At 36.2% G+C, this 18,475-nt stretch overlaps 3 protein-coding genes across 5 annotated transcripts; 1 reads left to right on the top strand and 2 right to left on the bottom strand.

The window, feature by feature from the left end:
* The first annotated feature begins 568 nt into the window (after positions 1-568).
* On the top strand, positions 569-4,324 carry LOC111781987 (putative pectate lyase 4). Its single transcript, XM_023662741.2, has 5 exons — positions 569-1,053; positions 1,875-2,226; positions 2,314-2,524; positions 2,606-2,674; positions 3,844-4,324. The coding sequence occupies exons 1-5, from the start codon at positions 792-794 to the stop codon at positions 4,078-4,080; spliced, it is 1,131 nt and encodes a 376-aa protein (XP_023518509.2). The 5' UTR covers positions 569-791; the 3' UTR covers positions 4,081-4,324.
* A 682-nt stretch (positions 4,325-5,006) lies between these two features.
* LOC111781196 (exocyst complex component EXO70H1) lies at positions 5,007-6,965 on the bottom strand. 2 transcript variants are annotated; one of them, XM_023661664.2, is made up of 2 exons: positions 5,253-6,965; positions 5,007-5,189 (listed from the first exon to the last, which is right to left on the bottom strand). In XM_023661664.2, the coding sequence occupies exons 1-2, from the start codon at positions 6,951-6,953 to the stop codon at positions 5,145-5,147; spliced, it is 1,746 nt and encodes a 581-aa protein (XP_023517432.2). In that variant the 5' UTR covers positions 6,954-6,965; the 3' UTR covers positions 5,007-5,144. The 2 variants fall into 2 exon arrangements, with proteins under 2 accessions (XP_023517432.2, XP_023517433.2); XM_023661665.2 differs by having other exon boundaries at positions 5,265-6,965.
* Positions 6,966-10,330: 3,365 nt separating this feature from the next.
* LOC111782140 (uncharacterized) lies at positions 10,331-15,559 on the bottom strand. 2 transcript variants are annotated; one of them, XM_023662939.2, is made up of 5 exons: positions 15,132-15,559; positions 14,216-14,304; positions 12,088-14,064; positions 11,364-11,538; positions 10,331-11,069 (listed from the first exon to the last, which is right to left on the bottom strand). In XM_023662939.2, exons 1-5 carry the CDS (start codon positions 15,232-15,234, stop codon positions 10,459-10,461), a joined length of 2,955 nt encoding a protein of 984 aa, XP_023518707.2. In that variant the 5' UTR covers positions 15,235-15,559; the 3' UTR covers positions 10,331-10,458. The 2 variants fall into 2 exon arrangements, with proteins under 2 accessions (XP_023518707.2, XP_023518708.2); XM_023662940.2 differs by having other exon boundaries at positions 15,171-15,559.
* Between the last annotated feature and the right edge of the window lie 2,916 nt (positions 15,560-18,475).

The raw sequence follows: 18,475 nt of genomic DNA, 5'->3' as shown, positions 1-18,475 counted from the left end.
TAAAATAAAAAATTTCAAATCACTTTCCAATGTGAAGTGATATTTTGTTGCCACTCAATTCTTTTCTTTATTTGATACTTAAATCTTTATTTGCATTGCTTCTTGTAATGTCACCTTCATGTCCATGCAAAATAAATAATTTCCGACTATAATTTTGGTCTTACTTAAATAATGAGACTTCTCCGGTCCCTGTCAATCCCTGTTCCCGCCCAATCTTTCAATATGTCCGACTTTAAAGAAACTTTTTATCTTCAAGTTAATTTCCGTGGATTTTACTCGATTTAATGTCTTATTTTTTAAAAAATTTAAAAATTATATTATCAAATTTTGTATTATAATTTAGATATAAATTAATTTTATATTTTATTTATTAGGTAGGTAAAATGACTTTATCAAAAATAATAATTTACAACCATATATTTCAATTTCTATATATTAAAAAATAAAATGTATATCCACTATTTTTTAAAATAATAACAAACAATATATATATATATATATATATAAATTGTGAATTTACAGAAATGGACATTTTGCACAATTTACAGAAGTCAATTTCTTAGCGGCCTTGGAATGAACGATTCGAATGGGAATCAAATTTGATTCCACGCAAGGTAGAAGACGAAGACCATTTTGCAGAGAGAAGAACGGGGTGGAAGCCCTACCCCACAGCCGACATGAGCCTTCCACCATTACCATTCTTACAGGCCACCTTCTTCGATACATAGCTATCAATCCATTTCCGTTCTGCCATATCCACACCCAATTTAAGTTTCAAACGCCTTCTGTTAATGGGAAACGCCCATGGCCCCCGCAAGCATTTCAACCATGGGGTAAATTCCTCTCCATCTACTAACGCTCATTCTCCCTCCAATAAATATACCCCATCTGGATCAGCTCCTCCAATTTCGACCTCGACTGCCAAGATGGAGTCCTTGCCCTATGCCCTCGTTGATTCGAGTCTTCGTGCCCTTGCCGGTCAGGCTGAGGGATTTGGCCGCGCTGCCATTGGTGGTCTTCATGGTTCTGTTTATTGCGTTACTAATTTGGAAGGTGATGTTTTATTTATCCTGTTTTTTATTGAATTCGGCTGCTCTGTTGTGGAGTGTTTTGATTCAGGAATTGAGATGTTTTGTTCTTAATTTGAGTTAGAATGGTCATGATTTGTTTGCTTGTTCTTGATGTGGAGAAGTTTGGAAACTGATGGAAACAAGAGTTTTGTTAATCAATCCCTTTGGATGCATTTACTTTGATTGATTGTATGATTGATTAATATGATTGAGCTGTAGTAAACTTAAAGCTTCTAGCTCAAGTGCCACAAGAGGGGTAAAGCGCCTTAGTGTATCTAGTGGAGCTTGCTGCTTTTCATTTTGATAGGAATTGGTTTGTTTGTTTCTGCTTATGTTTACGTGAGATCCCATATCAATTGGAGAGAGGAACGAGAGCCTATGAGGATGCTGGACCTCGAAGGGAGTGGATTGTGAGATCCACATCGATTGGAGAGGGGAATGAGTGTCAGCAAGGACGCTGTGTCCCGAAGGAAGGTGGATTGTGAAATCCCACATCGGTTGGGAACGAAGTATTCTTTATAAGGGTGTGAAAACTTCTTTCTAGCAGACTCGCTCTGAAACCTTGAGAGGAATCTCGAAAGGGAAAACTCAAAGAGGATAATATCTGCTAGTGGTGGGCTTGAGCTGTTACCGTTTTTGTTTCCTTTCCGTTTTTTTTTTTTTTTTTTTTTTTGTATGTTTTGTTCAGTGAGTTGGGTTCTGTACCTTATTGAGTCGTATTGAAGGAATTTAACAATGCTTCTTTATTCCCTATACAATATTTCATTGAGGAGTCTCTAAACCTGTATTTTCTGTTTGTTGTAGACGATGGTCCGGGATCACTTAGGTTCGGATGTCGTATGAAAGAGCCTCTTTGGATTATCTTCGAAGTTTCGGGCACAATTCACTTGTCTTCGTATTTGAACGTGTCATCTTTTAAGACTGTAGATGGTCGTGGTCAAAGGATAAAGCTTACAGGAAAGGGATTGAGGCTGAAGGAATGTGAGCATGTGATTATTTGCAATTTGGAGTTTGAAGGTGGTAGAGGTCATGATATTGATGGAATTCAAATTAAACCGAATTCCCGCCACATATGGATAGACCGATGCAGCCTCCAAGACTACGACGACGGGTTGATTGATATCACCCGGGGAAGTACAGATATCACTATTTCTAGGTGAGACAAAGCTTCATCTAAGATCTTCCTTAATGCTCAAACAATCTGATATTGTGCTCGATTTCTTTGTCCATCGTGTATTTGTAGGTGTCGCTTCTCACGACACGACAAAACAATGCTAATTGGAGCCGATCCCTCTCACGTTGGCGACCGATGTATCCGTGTAACTATCCACCACTGTTTTTTCGATGGTACACGTCAACGACATCCACGTGTTCGATATGGTAAAGTACATCTTTACAATAATTACACCAGAAACTGGGGGATCTATGCTGTCTGTGCTAGTGTAGAATCACAGGTCTTTACACATCTCATCTTTTCCAAATACATTTTAGTTCAAACTACTCCAAAGATTAACCTTCTTTTCCATTTGAATCAGATACACTCTCAGTGCAACATATACGAAGCGGGTCAGAAAAAGGTGGCGTTCAAATATCTAACTGAGAAGGTAAATCTATTTGTTTTCGTGTTGCTAGTCAAATCGACACGTGATAAGATTAGATTAGGGAACTTGAGAGGTTACATTTTCGTGTTGCTAGTCAAATCGACACGTGATAAGATTAGATTAGGGAACGTAAATCTATCTCTCAATTTGTGGGATCTTACATTTTTATGCTTCTAAGCCCTTAGCTTCTAAAGTGATGTTCCTTCTTATCCATGATGAATTTTGCCCATGTGTTCGTCTACGACTATCCGTGCATTGATTTTACACGAGCCTAGTCGTTAGAATATTCTATGTCCCATGATAAAAATAGTTATTTCATCCATCGTCTATGTTACATTCGATCGTCTTACATGCAACTGTACTATGTGGATCAAGATTATGGTCGGGTTGGCCTTGACCAGTTGAGCATGCTCGGGTTGGCGTTCTTTATACATTGTAGTAATATGTTAAGCAAAATACCTATTGGGTCATTGGCCTGCCTCCCAAACGACAATATCTGACCCGGCTCCCCTAACTTTCATTCTACGATTATCGTCTTTCTGTCTGTCTATTTCCTGTCTGTCCGTGCTCGTTGTCTCTGTTTGTGTGTGTATCTTATTACCTGAATATTCCTTTTCAAAACACACTCAAAACCAAAATGCCAATAATTTATGTCAAACGAAACTGTAACCGCCCAAGCCCACTGCTAGAGATGTTGTCCCCTTTCGCTAAGCAAAATACCTATTGGGTCATTGGCCTGCCTCCCGAACGACAATATCTGACCCGGCTCCCCTAACTTTCATTCTACGATTATCGTCTTTCTGTCGTCTATTTCCTGTCTGTCCGTGCTCGTTGTCTCTGTTTGCATGTGCATCTTATTATTACTTGAATATTCCTTTTCAAAACACACTCAAAACCAAAATGCAAATAATTTATGTCGAACGAAACTGTAACTGCCCAAGCCCACTGCTAGAGATGTTGTCCCCTTTCGCTCATTACGTATCGCTGTCACTTCATAGTTTTAAAACGCGTCTACTAGGGAGAGGTTTCCAGAGATTTATAAAGAATATTTTGTTTTCCTCTCAAACCAACCTGGAATCTTACCGAAACAACCTTTACAAGTTGAAAGAAACCAAGGAAACGAACTGTACTGACCTGGAATCATGGTTTATATGTCTGATATGTGTGTTCAGGCAACAGACAAGGAAGAGCCGTCAAGTGGGTGCATATGGTCTGAGGGAGATTTATTTGTAAGTGGCACTCAAAGTGGGCTGCTGGCTGCCACCGCCGGACAAAGCATGTTTCATCCTTCAGATCATTACTCTGCTTGGACTGTGGAACCTCCCACCGATGCTCTGAAACAGATACTCCAACATTGTACTGGTTGCCAAAACATCCCTAGGCCCTGTGATCTGCCACTGGTACCTTAGTACATTATTGAAATCCTCTAAATTTAGTTATAGGTCCCTGAACTTGTATGGATTTTCTTTTTTTTATTCCAGTCCTTTGATGTTTTGAGATTTCTATTTAGTCCTTTTTTTTTTTTTTTTAGTTCCCGTGTAAAAACGTTGGGTTTAATGTTATTATTTATACTCGTTGTATTCGTGTTGTCACACTTTATGTTGGTGCTAAACGCCAAAATTGATAAAAAAAATTCTAGGGTTTCTCTATGAATTCAAGATCTTTAACATTTTTATTGATATTGATATTTCTGTCTAAACATGTCTAATCGTGATGCTTCGCTCTTTTCACTATCACTTAATATAATAGTTGATAAAATAAATGCTACTCTCCTCCTAGAACGAGCTTTTAAACTAAGCATTAATCTAATAGTCGAGCATTTATATCTCTCCTAATGATCAAGTTGTTCAAATCTAGCTTAACTTTATCTTCATTTTATACTAGACACTCGACTAGTGCTTGGAGTTTAAAAGTTTAAAAGCTCGACGCGTCGAATTGTGGTTTAAAAGCTCGTTCATCGGAAGCGTCGAATCGAATTATGACTAGTTTAAAAGCTTGACTATTACGTTCATGATAGAAAACCACAATTTGACACACTCCCTTATGCTTGACGCTTCACCTAGTAGCCCTAACCCTAATCTAACTCGGAGTTTGAACTGCTTTGTAGTCTCGTAGGGCGAGTGAATTGCATTAGTGTGATTTGGCTAGCTCAATGTTCAGCGAACAAATTACCTCCTTGCTATCTCAAAAAAAAAAGCAGACCCGGGCAAATTGCATCTTTGATGCCCTAAGAGGATGTTCGTTTTTTTTTTCTTTTTGTCCCTATGACCTCATGACAAATCCTTTGTATAAGTGTAAACAACATTTTGGCATCTCAAAATGAAAAAGTAGTCAATCAAGCATTAGTGAGTAATATTAGTTGTGGATGGTTCAATGTTCATGATGGAAAGTTGAGAAAAAAAATGAAAAAGGTTAAAATAATGAGTATGGTATGGCTATCAGCTATCAGCTATCAGCCATCAGCCATCAGCCATCAGCCGTCTAGATTATGTTTGTTGGGCAATGAATTTGGTTCAGTCTGTGGAAAAAAAAGGTACGATAAGTAATTATCTACATCCTCAGGGGTCAATCTAGCAATTACCTCCTGCCCCACCGGAAATCTGTGCGCATGGTAGAATTCTCGGTACATCGGCAACCAGCTTTTCGCTATCGCCAAGATTTCGAATCGAAGCTTCGGGTCCGGTATGATGCTTGATCTCTGTTTCCGGTATGCTTCTTTGAAAGTGGAACTGAAATTATCGTAAACCTCCGCCACTTCCGCCGTTGTAAGAGCGGCCATCGGATTTTCCGGCAGCGTCGAGATTACCTTTCCCCATGCCAAGCGCTCGTAGTTGTCGATGTACTGTTTTCCTTTCGCTTTGTGCTTCGCGATCCATTCGTCTCCGAGAAGATGATGGAGCTTGGAGCTTTGGACTTGCCAAACGATGAATCGGATATTGTTGGCTAAGAAGAGGTATGAGAGCGAAATGTCGTCGCACTGCCTTGCTTTGCTGTCGAGCTTACAGAGGAGGATGAAGATTATCCGCTCCATGTATGAAGAGACTAATGAAACTGGAGAACCGTCGGAATCTGGAGTATTGGAACAAGAATCGGCTGGAAGAGACGATTTCCACGGCGGCGGCCACCAAGAGAAAATTATGTTGAGAATCTCTCGGTACTCGGCTAGGAGAGAGAGGCAGTCCATCGATTGGAGAGCTAAGGTGTGTATTCCTCCGTCGACAGAAAGCGAATTGGAGGAGTCATTTTGTACGAACGATTCGTAATCTGAGAGCATTGTGGAAATTGATCCAGTAAGAACGCTGAGCGAGGCGATGGCTTGTGATCGAATTACTTCAGTAGATTCAAACGAAAAGATCGATTCGATCCTCTGCCAGTTCTCGATTATAGCAGTGAACATATCGAGTAAGTAGAACACATTCTTTTGCGATTTCTTGCTCTTCAAGATGACTTCCGGAAATGCAAATAGAAGCATAGCACCATCTTTGCACGCTTTAGTGAAACAAGATTCGCTAACGGATTCAGAAATTGCGAATACGAAATCGCACAATTCTCGTTCCGCATTGAAAATCGTTGTAACAGCAGCATTCACAGATTCTAACCACTTCTTGATTCTGAAATCGACTGCCTCCGAATCCATTTTACGGATTTGCGACGAAATTTTAACAATACCTAGACGATATATCGCTTCATCCACAACAGATTTGCGAACATTTCCGTATATTTCAGCACATTCTTTAGTATAACCAGACGAAATCATACACTCAGCTATAGCTCTCAGATCCGCCACAAGAACTCGATCTAAACTCGATTCTACATCCAACGGTTCGCGTTTCACGGAAAGAATCCGATAAAATTCAACCTGAAGTCGCTTCATAGCAATCTGCATCAAACTTTGAGAATATTCAAGTTTCTCAGAGGCCAAGAGATACATAACCTTCTGAAGTTCGTTCACACATCGAATGAATCGCAAACCTTCCTCCTTGCTTTGGTTAAACATCGACGCCACTTCAGCATAAGCTAACGACTCGATGCTCCATTTCGTGATAATTTCTGCAGCGGACTGCAAACTTCGATCAATCATCGATTCCGAAAATCTTTGACAAGGAATCACGGAGGCGTCTTCGGATGAAGACGAAGAATTAGAGCAAATAGGAGAGACCAAAGGCGAGAGCATCTTGGAACAAAGCCCGAAAAGCTTCTTTCCATGTCTCGTCATTCGAGATTTCTGAACCTCTTCGCCTCTGTTTGGGCACCGGGATTTGTCCGCCACTAAAGGGTACATAAATGTGTCTATATATATATATAATATATTATATTATTTATAATTATTTATTACATTTTCGTAATTATATTTTAAATGTTAATTTTTGTATTTTTCAATACATTTTTTAATTAGTCATTTAAAATCAAATTTTAACGTAATTATTAAATAATATTAATATTTTTACACTAAATATTTATTTTATTCAATAAATAAAAAAATATAAATATATTAAATAATTAAACCGTTATAAAAGAAAGTGGAAACGACGTCGTCGAAAAAGTGAAGTAATGAGCTTGAATTGTTCGGTTTAAAAGTCATGAGAGTCACATACTAAGTCAATTGAGATTGATTTTTATTTTATTTTATTTTATTATTTTTATAAAAAAGAAAAAAAAAAGTCAAATGAGACGACAAATTTGGAGAGTAAACGTATATATTTTTTAATAAATAAATATTTTGTGATAATAAAGAAAAAGTGGGAAGGAAAGTCAAGTCAAGAGAAAAATAAATGATTTAATTAATTCCAATAACAATTATTTTATTATAAGGTCGAATTATTCAAATAATGTGTCCCCATCCACTTAATATCTATACTTTTTATTTATAGCATAAAAATAAGTCAAAAAAGTCTTTATAAATAATATAATATATATTACATTACTAGTTTCTAACAATATGCACGTGAAATCCTTCCTTTTTTTTTTTTTAATTTTTAAAATACAAATTCATTTTTGTATTAAAAAATTAATTTTAAAATACAAAAAAAAAAGTGAGTTTTTAATTTTTTCCATAAATTGATGAATTTTTTAAAAAATATTTAATATATTTCACTTAATATCGTATAAAAAATTCAACGCTTTAAAAATATATTTAAATTTTTTTAAAGTTTACCCGAATTTTAAAATTTTTATGAAGTAGTCAATTTAATCGGTCTATTCGAATTTAGAATTGCGGGTCGTGCAATCGAATCAATTGTGGGCCCCGCTCCAAAATTCTTCCTTGTATTTTGTGTTTGAATTTCTTTAGGAAGAACAAAAACATTATTACTCAATTATTTTATATATATATTATATATTTGTCGAGATGGAAAACATATTTGTAGCACGATAAAATTATGGTCTCGGGATTTTTCCTTTATTCATTTGAAATGATAACGAACAATGTTTGTCATAAAAAAACTACTAATTTCACGTTTTAATATTTTTAATGAGATTACTTATAGTATGAGTATGAAAATAATTGACGTGCATCTAATGGATGAAATCACGACATATTTTTTTTCAAAATGGTTACAAAACGAGCCTTAAATTAGTAGTTTTATTATTATTATTATTATTATTATTAGTACTTTATCGTTTAATTAGTCAAAAGCTAGCCTTTGGCCTCATTGTATAGCTTACTGTTTAGTCTCACAAGTCGTTCACACATAAAAACCGTTTTAGTTAATGGAATAATATAGAATCAAAAGTCACTAATAAACTAAATATTTTAAAATTGACGTGACATTTTTTTAACGAAACAAGTTCAAGTAAGTCAATAGACTTGAAGTTACAAGTCTTTGAAGCATTTTGTTCGTTAACTCAAAAGGACTTTAACGGGAAAACAAATAAGCTAAGTGTGAACTCTAAAGATTCCATAAACCCTAAAATCACATAATTGGAAAAATTATTTACATTTTTTTCAATGCTCGGGTCGATAATTGAAATATCGACTTTTAGAATAGTAATTAATATCTTATCCATTGAGATGTACTTAAATTAAAAGAAGATTTCGAGAAAGGTGTTATTTAGGAAGTGATAACCTAAGTTTAGCTCGTGTGAACTCATTGACTTTTGTCATTAAGTGTTCCAATAAACTTAATGCTCTAGTCTTCATGTGATACTTAAATTTTGAAAGTAATAATGATGTTATTTATATATTTGAATATTTAAAGTTTTATTTTATTATATAAATAGATAATTAGAGTTTAAAAATACTTCTAAATTTTTAAAAATCTTTACGGATGAAAATTGTTAGTATTTTACTTCAAAAATATTATTTTTGAACGTAGATCTTTAAAAAATGCCCTTAAATTTTAAAAACAATTCATGAATATCTTTCAATTTTTTTAAAAAGTTAAAAAATATCCGTACCATTAATACTCATTTTAAAAAATATCTATGAAATCTTAAAAGTAACATTGAAAAATTTTACTTTTATAAAAGATGTTCAAAAAAATTATTATTTTAAATTATAGTTTTGAAAGTTTTAGTTTTGAAACTGTGGTCGGTAAAAATATTTTTGAAACAAAAGGTTAACTTTTTAAAAATATTTTAAAATTTTTTAAAAATTTAAAAATGTTATTAAAATTTTTAAAAATTGAAAGATATATATTTATTTTTAAGTAATATGTAAAGTTTAAAGTCATTTTTTATTAATTTATTATGTCTTAAAATTAAATGTCGGAGGATTTAATAACCTTGCTTTATGTTGTCCAAGACCACGTGGATGAAAAACTTAATTTAATGGGACCGTTGGATACGGTCGTGATGGGATTGGGTCTAAACGCCTGTGGCGGCAGACCCACATAATGGGAGTTAGAACGACGACGTAACGTAACAATACCACCGTTGGAATTGATGACGGGAGTCCACGTGGGTTGACATAAGCCGTTGAGATCAGGACTTATCATCTCTATTTTGGGGCCCACCTTCTTCATCTATTCATTGCCCTTTTCAGAAGGCCATTTACTTTCAACACATAATAAAAACCCCTTTCTAAGTGTCTTAATCTGAAATTCACAGCTTATGTATATATTAATTCTAAACAAAACTATTTAACTTATTTCGATATCAAATATTTCGATAATTGTACGTACTCTCGTTAAAAAAATATATATATTTATACAAAAATATCTGTTAATCTCATAGATAGTACCTACTCTCATCATCTGTATTATAAATATTACTTTAATGTTGTTACAGTCGATCATGTTCATGGTCCTGTGTGATAACTTCAATAATGGAGAAATTGGGAGTGAAGGACAAAGGTGAAGAAAAGATTCTCGACTTTATAGTCCAATCCTTTAGATTTGAATGTGTTGCATATCTTTCCTGACTCAAAAGCATAATAAAATGAAAGAAAAGAAAATAGACACATCGTATGAGTTTACTGTGAGAATAACGAACAAGAACGGAACACTATGTTAGTATAATTCTATTCTCATCAAATGATTGAAAGAAAAGAAAAGAGACCAAGATTACAGACCAATAAATGAATTAGTTGCTTTACCGGATGAAAGAAGAAAAGAGAAATGCAAGATGTATGAGAAGGAAACGAATAATTCTATGGTAGTTGATACGATTTTTCCGGTTTTGTTGTTCTTGAGTTTATGAACACTTTTGTTAACAAATGAGTGAGAAGTAAGGTCATCAATTCATTTTATTGAATCCTTCTTAAGAAATGAGTGATTAACTGACTAACACAACATTTCATCCACACGTTTCTTCCTCCAATGACCTTTAAAACATAAAAACAAAAAACTCTATATCACATCCTTCACTACTTCAGCTAAAACCTCATTTATCATCATCCTTTCAATTTCCTTACCTATCACATCAATTTCATCGCCTAAATTCTCCCAATCTGACTCCTCTACTACATCAAATCTAACTATTTGGATGTCAAGAAACTTACAGAGTCTGTTTTGGAGCTCATTTTTCATCCCCCACTTCGTTGCAATCTGAGTTTTTGAAGGCCTCACCCATGGGTGGGGGTCATTGAACTCTCGCCCAATCTCCAAGATTCCTGAGTTTATGCGGTCGAACAGCAGCCTCCTCTCCGACCGTGTCGTGGAGGAAGGACAGCTCTGTTTTATCTCAAGCTGCTCGAAAATCTTTGGATTGATAGGGCAATCGGATGAGGAGTATATAGTAGCTAATAACGCACCTGGGTTGGCAACATTGAGGCCAGAATCGGTCAAGATGTCGAGTAAATAAGAGAACTCCCAGTTATCTTTTGTTTTGCACGGACCCTTCTCATCATCCGGTAGCCCAGAAGATGGTTCTGTTGCATCTTCGTCACTGGATATGAGCATGTGTCCCTCGGTGAATGGTTCGGATTCCAATTTGAGTAGCTGAAGCTGCATTCGAAGGCCTAGAATCACGACGGGGAAATTAAGTTAGAAGGGTTTCAAAGAATTTGCAGAGAAAGAAAGATTCTTGTTGAAATCAAGATTATCAGGATATGTACTGTTCTTATGGAAGATGACAACCAGAAATGAAACTCCTATTTATATCATCATATTATAAAATTGAAAAATGAATGATTTTATTCGCTTACCCAACTGGCTCAAATTTTGATGCGATAATATATTAGGAAAATAAAAATAACGTGCAATGTCCGCCGTTAAAAGTTACATACGGATAATACGGTATAAATAGAAAATACCTTGGAGGTCGGCGCTGACGTTCTCGAAACATTCAGAAGATGATGAGAGATAATCTCCAAAAGCAGGTTCCAGAACTGAAACTGGACTCGGTTGATCAGCCTCCTTCGAACTTGGAGATTCAAGCACAGCTACAGATTTGTGTGAAGGCACTGGACTTTCTACTGATGGCCCTTCCTGAAAGATCATAAAATATTCAAAACTGGGAACACTAGATGAAATGCTTCAAAAAAACACATCTAGAATTGGGTTGCTCGAATGGGGTGTGTAAGGAATTACGACTCTCCACAATGGTATGGTATGATATGATATTGTCCATTTTGAGTTTAAACTCTCGTGGCAATACTTTGTACTTCCCCAAAAGGCCTCGTACTAATAGAGATGTATTTCTTACTAATAAATTCATGATCATTCTCTAAATTAGCCAATATAGCACTTAGTCCCAACAATCCTCGACGTGGGAGGAACCAATCAAATAGGCTATCTCATAAAAAACATATTATTCAAATACATTAGATAAAAGTATTCTATTTCACCATCTTCAGAGTATAAGAGCCTGAGATCCTACTATTTGGAAATGGAGCAACTGCCGCCTCACAACAGAATATAATATCGAAGCCATTAACTTGTAATTTGATGTTTTATCACATAAAAGAGGAGACTGCAGGTCAGTCAGCAAGTAATAATGACATAATGTAATTAACAGCTACAGAAGTAAAGACAAACCTCTTGTATTATATTGTCTTGGTCGTCAACACAAGAATTTCCAACTGTTGACATGTACTCCGATGACTCCAATTCCAACACAGGTGTTTCAGGGAACATCGTTGTGTAGACATCTCCAACATTCTCAATACTTTGAGATATTGGACTTCTATCATCGACATTGGAACAGGAGGCCCCAAACTCCGTGACAGTCATTTCATATGAACCATTGTCGAGAGAGTGATTGTTCATGCAATATGGGTTTACTTGAGTTTGCAGTAACATGTCATCACTTTCCATGAATGAAGGCAGCTGACACTCTGATGTTATCTTGCTGGGTGGTGATTTATGGCATGGTGGCCATTCCCTCTGATAAAAAATTCTTTTTACAGCCTCATTATTTTCCTGTTTACTCTCTTTTGAGATTAGATGCTTGTTGGTGCCCTTAGATCGGTGGACTGTTTTGGGGCTTCCAAATCCAGTTGATGAAGATGGAAGAGATTTCGACCTGCTTAATTGGCTACAGTCATCCTTCCAGCCATCATTGCTGCTTATGCCCAAAGGTTCAACCTCCCTATCAGATTGCTCATCATTAGAGAATTTATCTGTGAATCCCTCTGTAAGTTGTGCATCCGAATGTTGTGTAAGTGTAACTTCCTTATCAGTGGAAGCTAGCATGTCAGCCAGGGTGCTGCTTCTACAAATAGCTCCCTTATTCTCAGAGTTTCGAGAGGATCTCCACCTAGCAGTGAGTCTTTTCTTTGCCTCCCTACTGATAGAAGATTCTTTATGACGAGAAGATGATTTTGAATATCCCATATTCAAGTTTACAAAACTTTTTGAAGCAGCAGACCTCATCGCTGGTTCTTCTGCAGATTCATTTCCAGACAAGCTACAAGAACTCTCGTCCCCAGCATATCCTTGAAAACTGGAGCATGTTAAATTCACTGGGGGCGTACAAACTCCTTTTCTCATCTGCCGGGTTCTCCCATGAAGAATTTCTCTGGACTCTTTGTCATTGTGCCTAGATGCAACTTTCTTGTCTAGAGAGTTTTTCTTTCCCCTAAATTCCTTGTTTGTTCTTTCAACAGTTTTAAACTCCCCAAGATCTGAACATTCTTGAAAAGAATGAGAATGGTACATAATATTTCTAGCATTCTGCACTTTGCCTATGTTTGGTTTGAGAACAACAATTCTCGTAGGGAGATGTTCTAGTTCATCTTTCTTTTCCAAAATTTTTGAAGACTTTGAAGAATGACCGGAGAAAGAACTGTCCGAGTGGCTGGAATGACCGCCCCGCTGAGTGTAATGTGATTTACTACTATTCTTATGCGGAGTTCCCCTCTCTGAGTTGCCTCGAAGCACAGGATAGTCACCCTTCTTATTGTGCAATGACTCCATAGCAGTTAAGCAACCACGACAAGAATAGGAGTCGGCATCTTGCAGATCATGCATATGCCTAGCAAATAGTGAGCCTGGTTGATGTAGACATTTCAGTAGAAGATCTCGGTTTGACTCTAACGCATCAAGTGCATCATGAAATTCCCTCGAGTCATGTGACTTCTGATCAGTTGATAAGCGCTTAGCATCCAAGAACTTCTGCCGAATGAATGCCATTTCTGATTCAGTCAACTCAATTTTTGGGGTTCCTTGATCTGGGTTTCTACTCTGGTCTGTCTTTGAAGTTTCCAAGACCTCAAAAACATCCTTAAATTCTTGTTGATCCTTTGAGCTTCTCCTGGTCATTTGACCATCAAAATAAATGCCCCTCCTACCCACCTTCTCCTTTGATATACACCTCTGTGCATAGCCCTCTGATGAACATTTTTGTTGACTGTAAGCAGACCTCGGCATGCCATCAAGACCCATCAGTTTGGCGATAATGCCTGGCGACCTCTTTTTCATTTCAGTTTCTTTGGACATTTCATCTGCTAATAATTTCTTCACTGGAGCTCCAAACGCATCTTTAAAAGATCTCCGCCCCAGCTCGAGTGTGAACTATAAGAACAATTTCATTTCCGCATCATAATTCTTTACATCTCTTTGATATTTTCTAAAAATCATAATAAACTAGAAAATCCGCAAATCATGTAGAATATAAATAATATGTAACAACTGTACGCTGAAGGAATGAATAGAACTTGCATACCGGATCATCTTCAGTAACACCACTACTGCTCGAACCGGAATCAGAGCCCAATGTCGGTAAGTTTCTCTGTTTCTCACTCTTTCTACTCCCTGAAATTTAATCCTACAACTTTAGGGTGGGAATTCAATAACGGAGCAAAGTTAAACACAGCAGAAATTTTCAATAACAGAGACGCTTAGTTGATTAAACAACCAAGATCTATCGTCTAGTTGTTGGTTGTTAAGAAGAACATAGAGATTTAAGCGGACGATTGAGGAGAAGATATATTTGGAAAATTGTATTTATACAGCAAAAACAAACAGGCGTCTGGAAGTATCAAAACAGAAGAAAGAACGAAGGAAAAAGAAAAGGAAAAGTCGTGTAAATGAAAAATACGAACATAATTGGAACACGCCAAACCGAAAGAAAACGAAATAATCATGAACAGCACCGATCATACACATACCATTATAGAAAGTCATAAAGCAACTACAAAATTTGCTTTAACAGAACAGCGGGCGGAAACCAGGCTAAGGACCAACAAATTGCATCATATGAACTCCACGACAGCCAAAAAGTAAGATTCCGTCATATTCCTAATCTTTATCATCAAACAAATTGCTGATACCGATCTTTACAACAATAAATCCCCGTCGAAAGAAGAAACTGAGCCAAATTTAACAACTAAAGCTCATTCGTACAAACAAGTAGAATCTAATCTGTTCATTTCAACTCTTTCTAGGCAACCAAACAGAAGAGTACTCTTCACTCAGTGCAGTGAACAAATTCGAAACAATTTTCAGCCCAGATTGGCCAGGTAAATCACTTAAAAAACATTAACAAACACACAAGTTCATCTCTCCATCTATTTCACACAATTTTTCAACCAGCAAGAAATTTAAAAAAAAAAAATAATAATAATAACTAAATAAATAACCTGCTCGTAAACCACGGTTAACAGGAGAAAACCTCTCACCGGAGCTCCGATCAGCATTACTGGCAACCTTGTACCGCTTATGGCGAATCATCTCCATCTCCATCTCCAAAGACGTTCATGAAAACCAGAGCAAAGCTAGAGATCAAAAATGCAGGAAGCAAGCAAATAATCCATCGGTAGCCTTCAGTTGCAGGAGCATAAACAAGTGTAAGAAAAAAAAAAAATGGAAACAAGATCAAGATGCTGCGGATTTTTTAGAGAGAGAATCTTTTAGTTTTTTAGTTTTTGTTTTTTGGATCCGTCCAGACAAATTGAAGCGAGAGGGCATTGAATACGGATCCGTTGCAACTGCCGACGGAGTGGAAGCGGTGAAAATGGTGTGAGTTTTGAGAGAGAGAAACTAGGCGCGTGAAGAGAGAGAAAGAGAGGTGGCGGAATTTATATTTTTTTTGAACTTTCAAAACACTGATATACGGACAAAAGGACTCATATCTTCGCGGCCAACTCCTACTACCCTATTTCCACGTGTCAATCAATATTCAAAATATTTTATTAACTAATTAATTTTTTATTTTTTAAAATGAACCTATAAATATTACCATATATATACACACACACTTTATTTTCGAATTAGGTTGAGTTGGATTGTCGGGATATTAATTTTTTAAAATTATTTTAAAAAATATCTTTGAAAATTTTAATTGAATGAAACGATGTTGTTTATGCCCCGAAATACATATCTATTTAATAAAAAATATCGTAAGACTCAAATATTAAACATTCATAAGTCAAAATTCATCACGAACAACCGTGACATGTTAAATATTATTAAATTTCATAACAATTTAAAAAGTAATGTACGGTTGGATTTTGTTGTAAACCCTATTTTTCGAGTTGGTTGAGAGTTACTGTGAGATCCGTTAGACAGAGGAAACAAATCATTTTTTATAAGGGTATGGAAATCTCTCTCCAATAGACGCATTTCAAAATCATGAGGTTGACGGCGGTACGTAATGGGTTAAAGTGGATAATATTTACTAGCAGTAGGATTGAGTTGTTACAAATGTTATCAGAAACAGATATCGAGCGGTATGTCAACAAGGACGTTGGGCACTCAAGGGGTGCATTGTGAGATCCCACGTTAGTTGGAGAAGGAAACAAATCATTTCTTATAAGGGTGTGGAAACCTCTCCTTAACATACGCATTTCAAAATCGTGAGGTTGACGGCAGTACGTAATAGGCTAAAGTGGACAATATCTACTAGCAGTAGGGTTGAGTTGTTACAAATGTTATCAGAAACAGACACCGAGCGGTATGACCAACGAGGACGTTGGACCCCCTAGGGGGTGGATTGTGAGATCCCACATCAATTGGAGAGGGAAACAAATCATTCCTTATAAGGGTGTGGAAACCTCTTCTTAACATACGCATTTCAAAATCGTGAGGTTGACGGCAGTACGTAATAGGCTAAAGTGGACAATATCTATTAGCAGTAGGGTTGAGTTGTTACAAATGTTATCAGAAACAGACACCGAGCGGTATGACCAACGAGGACGTTGGACCCCCTAGGGGGTGGATTGTGAGATCCCACATCAATTGGAGAGGGAAACAAATCATTCCTTATAAGGGTGTGGAAACCTCTTCTTAACATACGCATTTCAAAATCGTGAGGTTGACGGCAGTACGTAATAGGCTAAAGTGGACAATATCTATTAGCAGTAGGGTTGAGTTGTTACAAATGTTATCAGAAACAGACACCGAGCGGTATGACCAACGAGGACGTTGGACCCCCTAGGGGGTGGATTGTGAGATCCCACATCAATTGGAGAGGGAAACAAATCATTCCTTATAAGGGTGTGGAAACCTCTTCTTAACATACGCATTTCAAAATCGTGAGGTTGACGGCAGTACGTAATAGGCTAAAGTGGACAATATCTACTAGCAGTAGAGTTGAGTTGTTACAAATGTTATCAGAAATAGACACCGAGCGGTATGACCAACGAGGACGTTGGACCCCCTAGGGGGTGGATTGTGAGATCCCACATCAACTAGAAATGGGAACGAAACATTCTTACAAGAGTGTGAAAAACCTCTTCCTAATAGACACGTTTCAAAATCTTAAGGCTGATATCGATACATAATGGTTTAAATCAGACAATATCTACGAACAGTAGGCTTGAACAGTTACAATTCCAACCTACAAATCCAACCAAAACATTCCGTTGTCAACAAATCCAGCTCAACCCAAATTGAAAAGAAAAAAAAAATCTAATTCAACCCAACTCTTTCAAATTGATTTGGATAACCCGAGTCGTTCGGGTAATTTGAACACCTATACTTTTACACGCCGACATATATATACATACATATATATATATATATATTTTCTTGGGGTATGAGCTCAAGTTTGGACAAAAGAAAGGGTATTATTGGTTGTAATGGAATCTTTAATTTTTGGAAGCATTGTGCTAGACCTCAAGCATGTCCTTATTTTGTCTCTTACCTTCCTTTATTTTTCTTATATTTATTAATATGTTGTATTTTTATTCGCTATACATTAATTTAATAATTAAAAAATTAGACACGGTGGATTTAAGTTACAGTGGTCATAGATTATATAATATCTTATAGGTTTCTCTCGTGACAATAGTTGACGTGCGCGCACTCACATATATAAATATATTATTAATAAGTAATAATAATGTGTTATCACTAGCATATTAAATTAATTAAGACATATATAATTAATCAAATACTAGTGTTCATATGATCCGATGACCTGACCAATCAAAACTACCCAACCCAAACCATCAAGGTTGGATTGAGTTAGATTTTTTTTTTTTTTTTTTCGGTTTGGGTTGGGTTGAATTTTTTAAAAATCGAAAATTCGAGTAGGTTTGCAGGTTGACTTTTTTTTTTTAATATTAATAATATTTGACTTTTACCACCAATGTTAGTAATATGTTGTAATTGACTTTGTGTTTTACCTGTTATAACTCAACTCAACTCTACCTTACTTTTGAAATTATTATGAATATTAAGAATATTTACGTTTATAATTGATGCTACTGATGTGTTGTAACCGACTTTTTTTTGTCGAGTCAACCCAACCATCTCGAAAATTATTAAGAATATTTGACGTTTATAACCGATGTCAGTGATGTGTTGTAACTGACTTTGTTTTTGTAAATATTTAATATTTGAGTTTTATGAGATTTTAGTTATTAATATAACATGGATGGTGAATAAGTCAGACAACTGAACCCAACCCAACCCAACCCAAAAATTAAGGATTTAACTGTGAATTCTATTCAGGTTGCTCGGGTCACCAACCTAACTAACT

Source organism: Cucurbita pepo, chromosome 19, assembly GCF_057944985.1.
Source record: "Cucurbita pepo subsp. pepo isolate OVF chromosome 19, ASM5794498v1, whole genome shotgun sequence".
Lineage (NCBI taxonomy): Eukaryota > Viridiplantae > Streptophyta > Magnoliopsida > Cucurbitales > Cucurbitaceae > Cucurbita > Cucurbita pepo.
Note: the sequence above shows the minus strand (reverse complement) of the source record. Positions and strands in the feature narration are given on the sequence as shown.

Excerpts from the sequence above, each read along its gene's own strand:
- LOC111781987 (XM_023662741.2), top strand. The coding sequence starts at position 792 with ATGGGAAACGCCCATGGCCCCCGCAAGCATTTCAACCATGGGGTAAAT. Across the intron at positions 2,227-2,313 it reads ACAGATATCACTATTTCTAG|GTGTCGCTTCTCACGACACG; the intron begins GTGAGACAAAGC and ends GTGTATTTGTAG. Across the intron at positions 2,525-2,605 it reads GTGCTAGTGTAGAATCACAG|ATACACTCTCAGTGCAACAT; the intron begins GTCTTTACACAT and ends CATTTGAATCAG.
- LOC111781196 (XM_023661664.2), bottom strand. The coding sequence starts at position 6,953 with ATGTACCCTTTAGTGGCGGACAAATCCCGGTGCCCAAACAGAGGCGAA. Across the intron at positions 5,190-5,252 it reads GATTTCCGGTGGGGCAGGAG|ACTGAACCAAATTCATTGCC; the intron begins GTAATTGCTAGA and ends TTTTTTCCACAG.
- LOC111782140 (XM_023662939.2), bottom strand. The coding sequence starts at position 15,234 with ATGGAGATGGAGATGATTCGCCATAAGCGGTACAAGGTTGCCAGTAAT. Across the intron at positions 14,305-15,131 it reads TAACCGTGGTTTACGAGCAG|GGAGTAGAAAGAGTGAGAAA; the intron begins GTTATTTATTTA and ends ATTAAATTTCAG. Across the intron at positions 11,070-11,363 it reads CGTCAGCGCCGACCTCCAAG|GCCTTCGAATGCAGCTTCAG; the intron begins GTATTTTCTATT and ends TCGTGATTCTAG.